Source organism: Equus asinus, chromosome 1, assembly GCF_041296235.1.
Source record: "Equus asinus isolate D_3611 breed Donkey chromosome 1, EquAss-T2T_v2, whole genome shotgun sequence".
In the NCBI taxonomy this organism is placed as follows: Eukaryota; Metazoa; Chordata; class Mammalia; order Perissodactyla; family Equidae; genus Equus; species Equus asinus.
In genome coordinates this window covers 108,773,328-108,787,807 of record NC_091790.1, presented here as the reverse complement: position 1 = coordinate 108,787,807, position 14,480 = coordinate 108,773,328, and the positions used below count along the sequence as shown (strand labels likewise).

General features: G+C 46.6%; 2 protein-coding genes across 5 annotated transcripts in view; one reads left to right on the top strand and one right to left on the bottom strand.

The window, feature by feature from the left end:
* HBP1 (HMG-box transcription factor 1) overlaps positions 1-9,554 on the top strand; it is a 28,541-nt gene extending 18,987 nt beyond the window's left edge. For all 4 annotated transcript variants that reach the window (XM_014831840.3, XM_070504995.1, XM_044770031.2 and 1 more), the window contains 3 exons: positions 4,709-5,026; positions 7,190-7,331; positions 8,461-9,554. In XM_014831840.3, the coding sequence (XP_014687326.3) occupies positions 4,709-5,026; positions 7,190-7,331; positions 8,461-8,478 (478 nt within the window). In that variant the 3' untranslated portion in view covers positions 8,479-9,554. The remainder of the gene's footprint in view (positions 1-4,708; positions 5,027-7,189; positions 7,332-8,460) is intronic.
* Positions 9,555-9,830: 276 nt separating this feature from the next.
* The window catches only part of COG5 (component of oligomeric golgi complex 5), a 325,049-nt gene continuing 320,399 nt past the window's right edge, over positions 9,831-14,480 (bottom strand). The window contains exon 22 of the mRNA XM_014831838.3: positions 9,831-10,613. Within this exon, the coding sequence (XP_014687324.3) occupies positions 10,499-10,613 (115 nt within the window). The 3' untranslated portion in view covers positions 9,831-10,498. The remainder of the gene's footprint in view (positions 10,614-14,480) is intronic.

Sequence of the window (14,480 nt, the reverse complement as noted above, 5' to 3'; positions counted from 1 at the left end):
GTATCAGTCCTCAGTAACTGGAGAGGGAATACAGAAACTGTGATACAGTCATGCAATGGAATTCTTTCTATCAGTGGAAAATGAATGAATCTCAGCCATACATCTTACAACATGGACCAATTTTAGAAATAATCTTAAGTAAAAATTAATTTGAGAAATACACAGTATGATGCCATTGTTTTATGGAATCAGATGTTCTTTGGAAATATATGTAATGAAATTGTAAGTTTTATTACTTACATATGATAGAAGTTATACAGTTATGCCGGGGGTTCCCCAGGCCACCCCCAGCTTTGGTGATTTACTAGGAGGACTACAGCATTCAGCATATAGTCATACTCACGGCTGTGATTTCTTTAGTGAAGGGATACGAAGCAAAATCAGGAAGAGGAGCGCGCGGGGTGAAGTCTGGGGGAAGCGGGCCTTCCAGGAGCCCTCTCCCTGCTCCCTGCTCATTCCCTCAGCAGTGAGCTGTGACAATACAGCCGGGTCACTGCCTCCCAGGGAAGCTTGTGAGACACTCAGCACCAAGGGCTTGTCCCCTGGGCTGCCCTGCCTGGCATGTCCCCACATTCCAGACTTGCAGAAGGAAAGCAGGTGTAAACCGTGTGGTTTGGAGACACAGTTGAGGCACGGTGAGCCACTCTTAGCACTTGTGGGAAGGGTGGAAACCCTCCCCAAGTCCAAGTCCCAGGTGCTAGTCAAGGGCCAGCCTTGTAAGTGAACCCTTGAAAGGACAGCAGTCAGGCCTGCTATGTTAATTCTCTTCTGCACAACAGCACATTGTACATTATGTGTCAATGTAAATGACATACTAACGTAATTAATGCTGCTATAGTATTTATATGTTGTATTTATGAATAATCTATTAGTTTTATATTAAAATTATTGAAAAAGTAAGGGAATGATAAACTATTCAGGAGAATGGTTATCTTGGGGGGTAGCAAATATGGAACTTGAGTGACATCAGAAATATTCGATTTCTTAATTTAGGTTGTGGGTTCATTCATATTTCTTTGACTGCTTTATAAAGTAAGTACATATATTATATATATATATATATATATTTTTTTTTTTTTTTTTTTTGGTGAGGAAGATTGGCCCTGAGCTAACATCCATTGCCACTCTTCCTCTTTTTGCTTGAGGAAAATTGTCACTGAGCTAACATCCGTGCGAGTCGTCTTCTATTTTCTGCGTGGTACACTGCCACAGCATGGCTTGATGAGTGGGTCCACACCCAGGATCCAAACCCGCAAACCCTGGGCCACTGAAGCAGAGTTCACGAACTTAACCACTGGGCCAGCCCCAGATTTTTTACGTATCAAGTTTTGCATAGTGCAAAACTGCTTTTTTAAGCCAAAAGAAACATTTGGTTACCTAATTCCTGTTTTGCCAAGATGGCAAGTTTTCATCACTTGCTGCCACTGAACAGCAGCCAGTCTCAGGATGACCTTGGGCACTGGTCTCATTGCACTGTGGAGGCACAGCAACACGCCTCTGTTCCCCTCCTCATCAAGGAGCGGAAACAGGCGGCCTCGTCCGGGAGGAGCCTTGAAAAAGTTGGGAAGCGTGAAGCTGACGAAGCTTTCTTCGTGGGCTGGCTGGCGGCATGGTGGGCTGCGGGAAGTGCCGCCTGGCTTACAGAGGGCAAGAGGGGAAAGGAGGCAGGAGGGAAGCCCGGGACGAGTGCGCAGGCAGCGCTTCGGGATCGTGCCATCCAGGGAGGACGTCTGAGCAGACTGGAGCCTGGTGAGGACCAGAAGTCCGCGGTCGGTTCCGGGCTCCTCAGCACGGTTTGCGGCTCTGCTGTAGACGGGAAGCTCCCCAGGGAGCGCGTGGTCTGAAGCAGCCCATTCGAGGCCGTGGGAGGGGAGGCCAGTCTTCTAGGCGTCAGGCAGGTTTGAGACGGTCACTTCTGGCTGTGAAATGGACGTTTCTGTTCAAGTCATGTCATCTTATTGAGTGCCTGTCAGGACCTGGGCACCGTCCATGTCACCTTTCATCTTCACTACCCTGTTAGATCACAGCTTCATTCTAGAGGGAGAACTAAAGCTCAGAGAGGCTGAGGAAGGTGCCCAAAGCATGGCTGTAGGGTCAGAACTGGGAGTCAAGGCTCCATCTTACGAAGATGCTCGCTGCAGTGCTCTTGCTGACCATCTAGGCTCCTGCTGCGCTAAGACGAGATTACAGCCTGACTGCGTGTGTCGCCCGTGCAGCCTCTGCCCCGAGCGCTCTGTGTCTTGTTCTTTCAGCCGTGCGGCTTGCACAGCATGTGCTGTCCTCGTCTCAGAGATAGGTAAACCTGAGGCTGCATGGGTCATTTGACCCGCCCAAGGTCATATTACTAGGAGGTGGCAGAGGTAGGATGTGAATCCAATTAAGGTTTTACATTATTATGTTCTCCAGAGTTACTTATGTGACCCTGCCAGTCAGTCAGCCAACATTTGAGAGCCTGGCATATGCTGGGCTGTGGGGATCTAGTCACTCGGGACGTGGGCCTGCCCCTGTGCGTCCAGTCCAGGGTAGGGACCGCGTTAGTCAGCATCACGGTGTGGTACGGCTGATGGGCAGCAGGGGGTAGCCTGGCAGGGGCGGGAGCCCTGGCGTCGCACTGCCTGGCTTCACACCCTGGCTCTGCGCTAGATGGACTGGAGGCAGGAGCAGGTTAACTAACTTTTCTACGGCTCTTAAAAGAAATCTGTGAAACGAGGGTAATATCAAAGGGAGGATTGAGTGAATTAGTCTTTGTGACATTGGGTCAGAGACACTCCACCTTGTGGAGTTTTCTTTAGCAGTCCGAGCCTGCAAGTGGGGGCATTCTGCGCATGCGCTCGAGCCCCTCGAGCCCGCGGAGGGCGGGGAGGCGAGCGCACAGGCCGCGCTTCCGTTTGCCCCGTGGGCGCTTCTGGCGCTGTGCGCATGTCTGAGTCCTGAGTGCTGACTGATGCTTCAAGACACTCTAAGTTGTATCCACAATGGAAACAGATGATGGTTATGTTTGTACCACTAGATGGTGGAGTTTCCAAATTTCAGTAATTAGTTTAACCTCTTTTCACGTGTTTTGGTATTTCAGATTGTAATTAAATATTTTCCTGCAGTAGAGATTAATAATTTTCAGGTTCATTTATAATGCTTAAGTTTGTTGTTTTTCTAAATTATATATGGGATGGGCTTAAGATAGCAAGAATTGTTTCTCTGACATGGTACTGATTGCTAAGCATTCATTAGCTGATTTTGGAGTCATACTTTAAGTACATTTATTTCACGTAAAACCTTTAAAAAAAATAGGCGGCGCGTGGTTGACAGCTGGCCCAGGTGGTTTCTAGCTAGCGTGTGGCCTCACTCCTGGCGCTCTGCGTCTGTCTGCAGAGCAGCCCTCGTCTCCTGCCGCTTTGCTGTCCAGCAGCTTCTGCTCCGATAGCTGACAGCAATCTGTTTGGATGTGTTACTGGCATTGCTGTTTCAGGGAGAGGATTAGGAGCTGGGTTTAGAATAAAAGGTTTTCTGCTAAGATGAAAAGTATAAGCAGTAGGGATTAACACAGTTGGACCTAAAGAGGATTTTTTGACAGGTGTATGTTTAGGCTGTTGTCTGATGGCCTCTAATTTTCAGCTAATCTGATTGTCATTTGTTCCCCTTGAGTTTAGCTGCTGGTGGTGTGGGGCACCACAGGGCTTTGGAGGGGGGCGGGCAAGCTGGACCTGACCTGGTAGCTGTGCGGCGTTGGGTGAACACCACTTCATCTTTCTTAGCCTGTTTCTTCACATACAGACAGGGCGCTGAGACTTTCTAAGCGGGCTTGCTGAGGAAATGCGGTAATGTGGGTAGCGTATATCCGTGCCCCTGCGAACTGCACGCAGCCAAGGGAAGACCCTCCCCATCAGTGCGGGTTTTCCCTTTTCAGTGACCACGGATGGCCTTAGGGGAGACTGATGTGTATACGCCTCTCTGTACTTAGACAAACGACCCAGATTACCATGTATTTTAAGTTCCTTTAGCTGCATTTAGCCACTTTGGACTGCCCTTACCCAACATTTTGTCTTCCGTAGTAGTCCTTAGGCCTGGTATAGGCCTCCCAATCCATTTTAATTTTCTAGTTTTAGGCTTCTATAGGCCATGAAATCAGATTACCAAATTTGTCAAAAAGTGAGTCTAAAGTAGGAATAAGTGGGTTGTGTGGGATCTGGAGGAGGTACTTGCTATGAATAAAGTACATGGATTATAACAAATTTCTTTGTGGGGGGGGGGCTTGAAGTCGTCTTTTTAACTTTTGTATTCTCTGTGGATTTTTTAAACAAATAATTATAGTCAATGCATACGTAAGCTTTCATCTTATAAGCAACTGTCAGTGGTGAAGTTAAAGTAGTCTTGGTAACATTATATTTGGGAAAATACATTGAAATTGCCAATCAGACGTTAAGAGTTTTTAAAAAATTGTTTTTACAGGGGCCAGCCCCATGACATAGTGGTTAAATTCAGCGTGCTCCGCTTTGGCAGACCGGGTTTGTGGGTACAGATTCTGGGTGCAGACCTACACCAGTTGTCAGCCATGCTATGGTGGTGTCCCACATGTAAAGTGGAGGAGGATTTGCACAGATGTTAGCTCAGGGCTAATCTTCCTCAGCAAAAAACAACAAAAAAAAGTTTTTACAAATCAGATAACTGAATTAAAACCACGTTAATAAATGTCTTTCTCTCTTTGTTTTAGCTATGACTTCACGCCTATGGATTCTTCCGCAGTCTATGTGCTAAGTAGTATGGCCCGTCAGCGCCGTGCGTCTTTGACTTGTGGAGGACCTGGAGGTCAAGACTTTGCAAGATCTGGATTCAGTAAAAACTGTGGCTCACCTGGGTCCTCACAGCTCTCTTCCAGTTCTCTGTACGCTAAAGCTGTCAAAAACCACAGCTCAGGGACTGTGAGCGCCACTTCTCCTAACAAATGCAAAAGACCAATGAATGCCTTCATGCTTTTTGCCAAAAAATACAGAGTCGAATACACTCAGATGTATCCAGGGAAAGATAACAGGTAAGGACAGTGATGTTCCTGATGAGAAGCATTAACACCTCGTGCAGTTCCCGGGAACAGGGGTAGTTGAGTAAACTTACTCGGTAGCTGTTATTATTGCATTCTTTCTGTTTTCTTAGGTTGGCTGTAGAGTTTAGGTGGCATTTTTAGGAGCGTATATAACTGTTCTGTAATACCTACGCAGGTAATTAGCGTACCAGTGTGAGGGTCTGCCTTCTAAAATCATGCTCCATGTCACTTGCCTATTAGAGGACACGGTTCTGACAACTGACCGTTGCGTCTTTATAGAACAGACTAGCGCCTCCTTGTGTGGGATGTGAAGAGGTGCTTACTGTACTGCTGAGTGCCCTGTGGAACGGCAGGCGGCGGCGGCGTGTGGGCACTGCCACAGCTGTCCAAAGACTCGACTGCGAGGTGGCCGGGTAGAGCCAGGGGGAAGCGAAGTCTGCTCCTGCCCCCGGTGCTCGGCCCTCGCCGCCCACCCGAGTGCTCTGCCTAGCCAAGTGAGCTTCCACTATTCCTAGTTCCCTGATCAGCAAAACTCCTGTTTCCTTTACCCTCAGAATCATGAGAAAAGTCAAATGATTATACACGTAAAATAATGAGGTTTTGAACTCAGGTTTGAATGTCTCATGAGCTTAATTTATATATATAGTGTGTGTGGATCTATATTTTTGATAGAACTGACATACAACATTAGTTTCAGGTGTACAACATAATGGTTCGATATTTATATATATTGCAAAATGATCACCACAATAAGTTTAGTTAACATCTGTCACCATACCTAGTTACAAATTATTTCTCTCGTCGTAAGAACTTTTAAGATTTATTCTTGTAGTGACTTTCAAGTGTGGTACACAACCTTAGTAAATATAGTCCCCCTGCTGTACATGCATCCCAGGACTGACTGATTTGTAACTGGAGGTTTACCTCTTGACCATTGTCACCCATTTCGCTCAGCCCCGCCTTTGGTAACCACCAGGCTGTTCTCACGAGCTTCATTTTTAAGTATTTGCATTTTAAAAAGGGAAGTTTCTTAGACCAAATGCATCTCTGATTTGGGAACTGATACGTAATGTGAATATTTCTTACTGATTTGTTTAACTGGTAAATGTGTCAACCATTACATGGTACCTTTAACCCAGAGACTATAAAAACGGGTTTTTATTTTAATAAAGGAAGATGCGATACAATGTTTAACTGCATCGACTTAGTGAATAAAAAAATATATTTCCAACATGTTTAATTTCTTTTTAAGCGGTAGAGCTTCTGTGGCTGCTGCTCTCCTGAAGCTCAGGTGCCCGTCTTTCGCCTCCATATCAGTCGTTGTAGATCATTCGTGTGCACTTCCTGCCATCATTCCAGGACCTTCTGTTTTGTATGAGCCATGAAATGAACAGTCAAATCTCTTCATAAAAGGAAAATGGTTTATGTCCCCATGTCCTAGATGACACCATGCAGTAGGTTTGGGAGCAGATTACATAAGAAACATAAACAGAAAATAGCTTCACATTTCTCTCGTGATGTATCTTAGCAGCTTGGCTTCTTTCCCTTTGGGTTCATGCAATTTGCCCATAAGTACAAATATTGCCCAAGGTTTATTTCATGTCATCTAAGGAGATAAACAGTAATGTGCATAGTTAATGCCATCACATTTTCACTTTAGTTGCATGAATGAAAAAATGACTTTTATTCTAACAATTTGATGGGTTATGGGCACAAACAGAAAGTAAGAGTAGCTTTTAATCCACGGTGAGTACTTCATGCTGCTGGCATGGAACACCGTTCGCCTTAATACCTTAAACACCTTTGAGAAACTGACGGACCTGGATAGATAGAAACCATTTCTGTGAAATATTTAACTTTTCTTGTTAAACCTGAGCTTTGTAGAACATCCAGTTTTTAGCCATTTTAGATGTCCTCTGACAATTGGAAACACTGGCACTATTCCGGGAGGGTTAACTGCAATGATGATGATGAAGGGACAGTGTGACCTGGGATTTTGCTGGAAATGACTGTAGCCTTGACCTCGTCCCTTCTCTAGGTTAGACAGGAGTTGTTTTTCCTTTACCTTTATATTTCTTTTTCAAATAGCAGCACATGCCATGAGTTTTAGGAAAAATTCTTGCCTTCAGTAGTGTGTAACTATTTATTTTACAGAGCCATAAGTGTGATCCTTGGTGACAGGTGGAAGAAAATGAAGAATGAAGAGAGAAGGATGTATACGTTAGAAGCAAAGGCTTTGGCTGAAGAACAAAAACGTTTAAATCCTGACTGTTGGAAAAGGAAAAGAACCAATTCAGTATGTTTGAACAAGTAGTTGCTTAAAATGATCTTGACTTGCCCTCGAAATTGTACTGGCATGCTGGAATGACGATTCTAGCCTTTAAAAGGTTGTGTTGATGCTGTTTCTCAGCCTTGTTAGACTTCAAAATCTAATTTTTCCACACCATGCTAGAAGGCAGCCAGCTTTTCTTTTCATTGTTAAGTGCCATCTACTCTTTTAGCACGGAAAGTAGAAGTAGAAATCTCAGGCGTGCTTAATGTTTGTCCGGAAATGTTGAGGTAGAAAAATAATTTTGGAACATAGTATTTCTAGTTGAGCTGAAAGATGATCATCATAGTAGAACATTTTTCTCATTTTGGGGGGTGTGCCTCAGCGGCCTTTCGTTTCTTAATTGGTGAAGGGCCGAGGAGGATGGAGGTGTGGGCGTGTGGTACCCAGCCTTCGTGGGGACTTGTGACATCTGTGCCGAATCTCTAGATTAGAAACCTCAGGAATGAGAAGTGGGCAGGCCCAGGAGGACTGGTAAACAGGTTGGCAGCATCATCATGCTCGCGGACAGAATTGATCCTAGGAACTTTTCTGTCACTAGAGGAGCATCTTTTCAGTTAAGCATTTTTAGATAAATTACAAGCAATCTTGACACGATAGAATGAGCTCAACTTGAAATATAATTTAAAACTGAAAGGAAGATGCCAGTATTTTGCAGGGGGGGCTAGCCGAGGACGTCTGAAATCATTCATTCTGTGCATGTGCGCCGTTTTCTTCAGGGCAGCATGCACTTCACATCCGTTTAAACTTTTCAAGAATTTCTTGTCGAGAAAGTCGGTAGGCAGATTCCAGTATGAGAGGGTGGTTGAACTGGCCGCTTGTTCTTTGCTGCCTTAGAGTTCCACGTGGTAGGACTTTACCTCCGTCCCCTTTCCCCTCTGCTTCTCCTAGCGCATCTCTCTTTTCTCATCATTTTCATAAATTTTCTGGATGCTTGAGCCATCAGATATTAGCAAACTTTTTAAAATCACCACCTTTGGGAAAGCAGTCTTTCTTTAATAGTAAGTTTCTAAGCATTATCCACCTTAGCTTTCAGATGTAGAATTACTGTGGATTGACTTGTAAACATTCACTGAGTTTTATTTTATCTCCACAGGGCTCACAACAACATTAAACCAGGCTGTTCACGTTCTTAAGTCTGTATTTGCGTAAGCGTTGACTGTTGATGGAAGGACTTAAGAAGATCAAGGTCCCCCATTTGACCTGAATTCGTGTGACCATAAGATACTGATAGCAGTGAGTCTTGAAATGATTTCATAATGAGTGAGGATTTGCTTTCTCCATTAGAGCATTAAGCTAAAACTATCAACATTGTAAACCAAATTGCCTTATTTTTCTTCCAAACTTCATATATGTCTATCAGGTAATATAGGCTTGAAAATTGATATCCTGTGGTGCTAAAGTACAGTAGAAAGAGGAGAAGTGTATACATGTTCTATTTTAAATTGTACAAAAGGGGAATTGAAGAATATGTACCTGCTGTTTATACATTGCCTCCTTACTGCTTATTAATCTGTATTGTACACATAATGGGAGGAAGCGGAAGCTGGGAGTTGGCCTTTCCTTGACCGACCACCACATAGCTCAGCATCTGTGCCAAACACGGGAGCTCCTAGTGTGGCCAGTGCCAAGAGGCTGCCAGAACATGTGGCAGGTGGATGGCGTCCGCGTTCCAGCGCAACGGCCACCTGCTGCATTGGCGCCGTTATGCCGCGTGTGTGCACCAGGTGGCAGCACCCACCCACGCTTCCCAGGGGCGACCCAGCCCAGGCCGAGGGACAGTTAGTTAATAGCATTGGGATATAGTCACTGTAATGGTGCTGTTAACAGTTGACACCATTGTATTTTTTAACTTTGTGTTCTGTATATCCTCAGCCACCTATCTTAACTATCTTATGTGTCATCGTATCTTTCTGGTGGGGGCAGACTTTGCACTTGTGACAGTGCAACACTTGCACTTTACTTTCCTCCAGCTGTCTAAAAGTAGAGCAAACACATTGGCAATGCAGCTGCTTTTGCTCTGAGCTACAATCATGGCTTGTCCTGTAATTTACCGAGCGGTGTTTCTGGTTAGGGATCACAGCTGTAAAACTGATTTCAGTTCATTATACTTTTCAGGATGTTGCCCCTCAAGTTTGCACACTATATTCTTGTATATTATTTCAAATAAAATGGACAAAATTGTTTCTCTCTCTGCCTTCCGCTGACTGATCGTGACTGCACTTTGTACGTGAGTGAGTCATCAGAATAACAGGTTCAGGGGATGGGAGATACATTAGGGAGATGCTGACGGGATTTTAAACGTTAAGAACAAAAAATAACAGGGCAAGAAAAAAACAAGGACCTAGATTATCTACTGTTCATAAGACTCTTTGTAGAGTAAAAGCTGCTTTGACTTCGCACCTCTGCTACAAAATCAAACCGCCCTCAACGTCTGCTTTTAATAAAATGACGACGCACAAAGTGTACAGACGGCCTTGCTCTATCTTTATTAAAGAGAGGATGTGACATGTTTAAACAACACGTAACCTTATGTCTCAGCTTCAGGGTGTTCCACTAGTTCCCAAACTTGGCTGCATATTGGAAACACTTGGGGAGGTGTGTAAAAAAATACTAATGCTTGGCTCCTCCCTCAGATACGCTGATACTGGGTGCAACTAGGGCATCAAGATTTTCTGCAGCTTCCACCAGTGGCTCAAACGTGCAGCCAGATTTGGAAACCACTGGCCACCCGCTCATCCAGAGGGGAGGACTGGTTGGGAGAAGGAGGTACTCAGATAACCTGATCATATCCCTTCGGAACCAGTGGGGCTTTGTGTGTGTACCTAGAGGGCAACTCTGATACGTGAAGGGAAAGAAATCTGAGCTAGCCTCGTAGAAAAGCCTGAAAAGAGCTGGAGGTCTTTCTGGAAAAAGCAGGTCCTTGGAGTTTGATGGTGGTGGTGATGAATCTGTTTTGACATTTTATGCTGTTTAGGGCTAAAGAGGGAAAGAGATCGAGATCAAGAGGAAATTGAGAAAAGTCATTTACATTCTTAACCGGGTGGAAAGTAGCTGTCTTAAGTACATGTCAGTGTCACTGCCAACCTTGGATAGCTTAGCACAACGTGGAAGTTAAGAAATACTTCCCATGACTACTGAAGAGCAGACATAGCTTTTTGAAGCAGTTGAACCATTATGGGATAAACTGGTGCAAATTCTTTGCCTTCTCTACTTCTCACTGATTGAACATAAGCTTCCAGGGCTCCCCTGAAAACCAAAAGGAAACAATGTCAAAAAAATTAAAAGCTTAGAGGGTGCCAGTATATAAAAGAAACAAGCCCACTTCTGGAACGGCCACGCCCACTCCCGCAAGCTGAGTGGCCGACAGCCTCCCGGCCTTGGTGGGGAGTGACCGTGGTTAAGGTGCAGAGCCCCAGACGCTCTCAGTCTGCGCTGTGCCTGAGGTGCGATCACAGCGGCAGAGGCTCTCTGGCCTCCCTTTGTGCCACGCCCCGTCAGAGACACTCCTGCACAGCCGCATGCAGCCCGCGTGTGCGCAGGCCACGAGGGGAGCCCTGCACCGCGGACGGCGCGCTCCGGCGGGCCCCGCCTTTGCCACACACCGCAATATGGGAAGGGGCGTTACAGTCCTGTTACCTGACGGAATATGAACCACAAGGAGAATAAATTGCTCTTGGCTCGAAGTTTTGGCAGATTACATGCTAAGGGGGCACACTGAATTTAGTCAAGGGTATGTGGTACCAGCCGGTTATTTATGATTATCATGTTCTTGTGCAACAGATCAGGGCAGGGGGTCAGCAAACTACTCCCATGGCCACATGCACCCTTATACGCTGGTTCCTTTCTCTTCTGTCTGGCGGCTTTCACACTGCAGCGCAGAGCTGAACGGTCAAGGCAGAGGCCACCTGGCCTGCAAAAAAGCCTAAATATTTACTATCTGGCCCTTTATGGAAAAGGCCTTCCAATCCCTCAACCAGATGATCTGTTTAAATGTCAGATCATGTTTAAGTGGAGTTAAAAACAATGGTTAAAAGATTATTTTTCCATTCTTGGTCTATTTAAGTCCCAAGTATAACAGTCAAATTTTTGTCATCATCATATTGTTTAAAGTTTCACACTGAGGTTAGAGCATTTCTGTGAAGATGTAAGTTAACACCGTTACTCAGCTCACACATTCAATCTCAAGTCTCATCTACTATGTAACTCTGAACTGGTTTCTTTGCTCCCAAACGTGAGAATATGAATTCTCGGTCAGGTTGCTTCATTATTTCACTTCGCTGTGGGGAACACGCCCGCCCCGAGTCTGGCCAGCTCCTGGCTCATTCCAGCGTCCTCCCCCCACCATTTGCCTTCCTCGTTTCAGCTACTGTACATGATGGAATCTCCAATCTCTTATTTCCGGCCTGGCCTCCCTCCTGGTCTGTCTCCACCTGTGTTCTGGACGTCTTTATCTGAGTTCTTCCACATATCCCTCAAACTCAGCTGTCAGAAACTTAGGGCAGTCCAGACCCACAGACTGTACACCACCAAGAGGGAACCCTAATGTAAACTACGGATTTCGGGTGATGGCGTGTCGGTGTGGGTTCATCGATTGTAACAAGTGCACCACTCGGTGGGGGGGATGTTGCTAATGGGGGAGGCTGTGCATCTCTGGGGGCAGAGGGTGTACGGGAAATCTCTGTACCTTTTCAAATTTACTGTCAACCTAGCCCTGCTCTGAAAAATAAAGTCTATCAAAAAAGAAACCTGGGGGAAAAGTCTCCCCTAGGGTAGTGATCTCCCTCCCTCCCCGGTTTCAGCAAAGGGTGCCGTCACCTCCCCGAGGTCGCTGTCTGAAGCTCTCCTCCAGGCCCGTGCCGGGTCGGTATCCAGCACTGTTCGATTCCCTTAGGTGTTTCCGCGTCTAGTCCCCTCCCCTTGCTGCAGTCTGAATCCTGCCACTTTGTGCCCTAAGTGCTGCTGCAGCCTGGAGGTGGCAGGCGGCCTTGGGCCTGTTTCAGCCCCGACTACAGCGAGAGACAGCTGCCTGAAGTTCCTCACTTGCCATGCCCCAGTCCCATAGGACAGTGTGCAAACGCGACCCCACCGAACACCAGCTTCACCATCAACCTCCCCCAACCCTGTCTGTGCCGCTGCTGGGCTCCAGACGTCTGCTGTGGCCTAGGAAGACCCTCCAAGCATTAGTTCCCATTGTTTGTGTTACCAACACGCACACGGTGTCTTCACCCCGCTTGTGACTCAGCCTGACCTCAAAGCCCACCCAGGGAGAGGTTGGGGGTTTGTGAGAAGAGCACTCCGAAGTAAAGATGTCTCTGCCTCACAAGGGCTGGCCGCAACAGGGCCTGATTCTCTTCGAGCGCACTGAACATCTCTTCGTTATCAAGGCCCATTCTCTTTGGCCTTTCTCATCATCGTCCCTGTCCCTGGAATGTCCTTCACTCAGGACCAGGCTCCAAGGCCCTCTTGCTGCTAAAGCCTTTCCTGTAAACTCCAGACCGCGTGAAAGACCTACCACCGCCCTGGGTGACACAAATCTGTGGCGAGGCCCCCGGCCTTCGGCATCGATGGCTGTGGCTGAGCAGGAGCCCAGCATCGGGTGGGGGGTGTGGCCTGAAGGCCGGCTCGAAGCTCCCTGCAGGGCTGGGTTACTGGGAAGCAGCGTGCGGAGGGCCGAGCGGGCCCCCGTTTACGAGGCACGCCTACAGGTCAGGCTCTGCCCCTGCCTAGCTGAGCGAGCCAGGCCACATTTTGAGCCTCATCTGCAAGATGGGAAGACAGACTGAGTCATGAGAACTCCAAGAGGGTGAAGCTCCTGGCTCTCCCAGGGGCAGAGAGGCGGTGACACAGCCCGTACACGCTGCTGCCCCCTCCACACCTGTGGGGGCTCAGACTCTCCAGTAGCTGAGCAAGCTGTTCACGCTTCTCCGCGGCACTGTCACACGATAGTGCAAGCAGCTGTTCACTCTAAGTCTCCCTCTTAAGATGTAACTTAACTTTGAGGGTCAAGGCTGTTTTGTTCATTTCTGAAGCCCCAGGACCTACTGCTTGACAAATACATGGTGAATGAATTAAAAAAAATAAATTAGAAATACACGAAGATAGAACTGCAATAAACAATAAAGATACAAGTGCGGAAGAAAGTAAATAAAGGAGAAAGGTGATGGTAGAGATCCTCAAAGGCAGCACAGGCGTGCGAAGTGGAGTTTAATGCTCTGAGAGGATAACGTTCTGTGAGGCGCCTGAGCGCATGTCAGAGCTGGGCCTCAGTGAAGCGCTTCCTCTACGAGGACACTTGCTTCTTTGAGGAATGCTTTCCAAGTTGCCATGGCATCCTGAGCAATCACCCTGCTCCCAAAATGTGCTCCCTGCAGGTTCACACGCAGGACAGAAATCCCCAAGAGCCCAAGTGTCTGCGACAGTCATGTATATCTATATCAGTCTGAGAGATCAGTGCCCTGAAATTCAGAGAAACTGTCATCGTTCTGTAGGGAATGGATTCGATCCATTTTATCTAATAAACGGAGACAAATCAACTTAGCAGCTTCATCTGCATTCCAAAAGGCTGACATCCCACAAACTAGACAACATGTAGAGAAAGTGCAGAAGCGAGCTTGGTTAGGTTTTTGGTCTTCATCAGAAGCACCGTCAGAACGATGAGGAGAAACAGATTAAAGCTGCCCTCCCACGCAAGAGCAGAGCAAACTTCTCAAGCAATTATCAAATTACTTCATTTGCTCGAACAAAACATCAGTGTTCCTGGAAGTAAGGCCACACGTTATGTAAGAGTTAGTCTCAATCCAGTGTAGCCAACATAAGCAGATTATTAAAGTTAGCCTTACTGAAAAAGAAATTAGAACAGGAGCTGTGCAATTAGTAGAGGAATGGGGCTTCTGGCCACACGGCAGCACTGCTCAACGTGACACCAAGTAGCCGAGTAGAGGTTTTAATGGAACACAAGACTGACTTCAGGCAGGCAGTAAAAGTCAAACCTAATGACTTAAAGGTCCAGCACGTGCCTCCACAGGCAGGAAAGGCCCGGCCTGCCCGCGGCTCCACCCTCCCTCTTGGTCCCATCTCGGGCACCCGGTTCTCAGAACTGGTGGTATCTAGTGC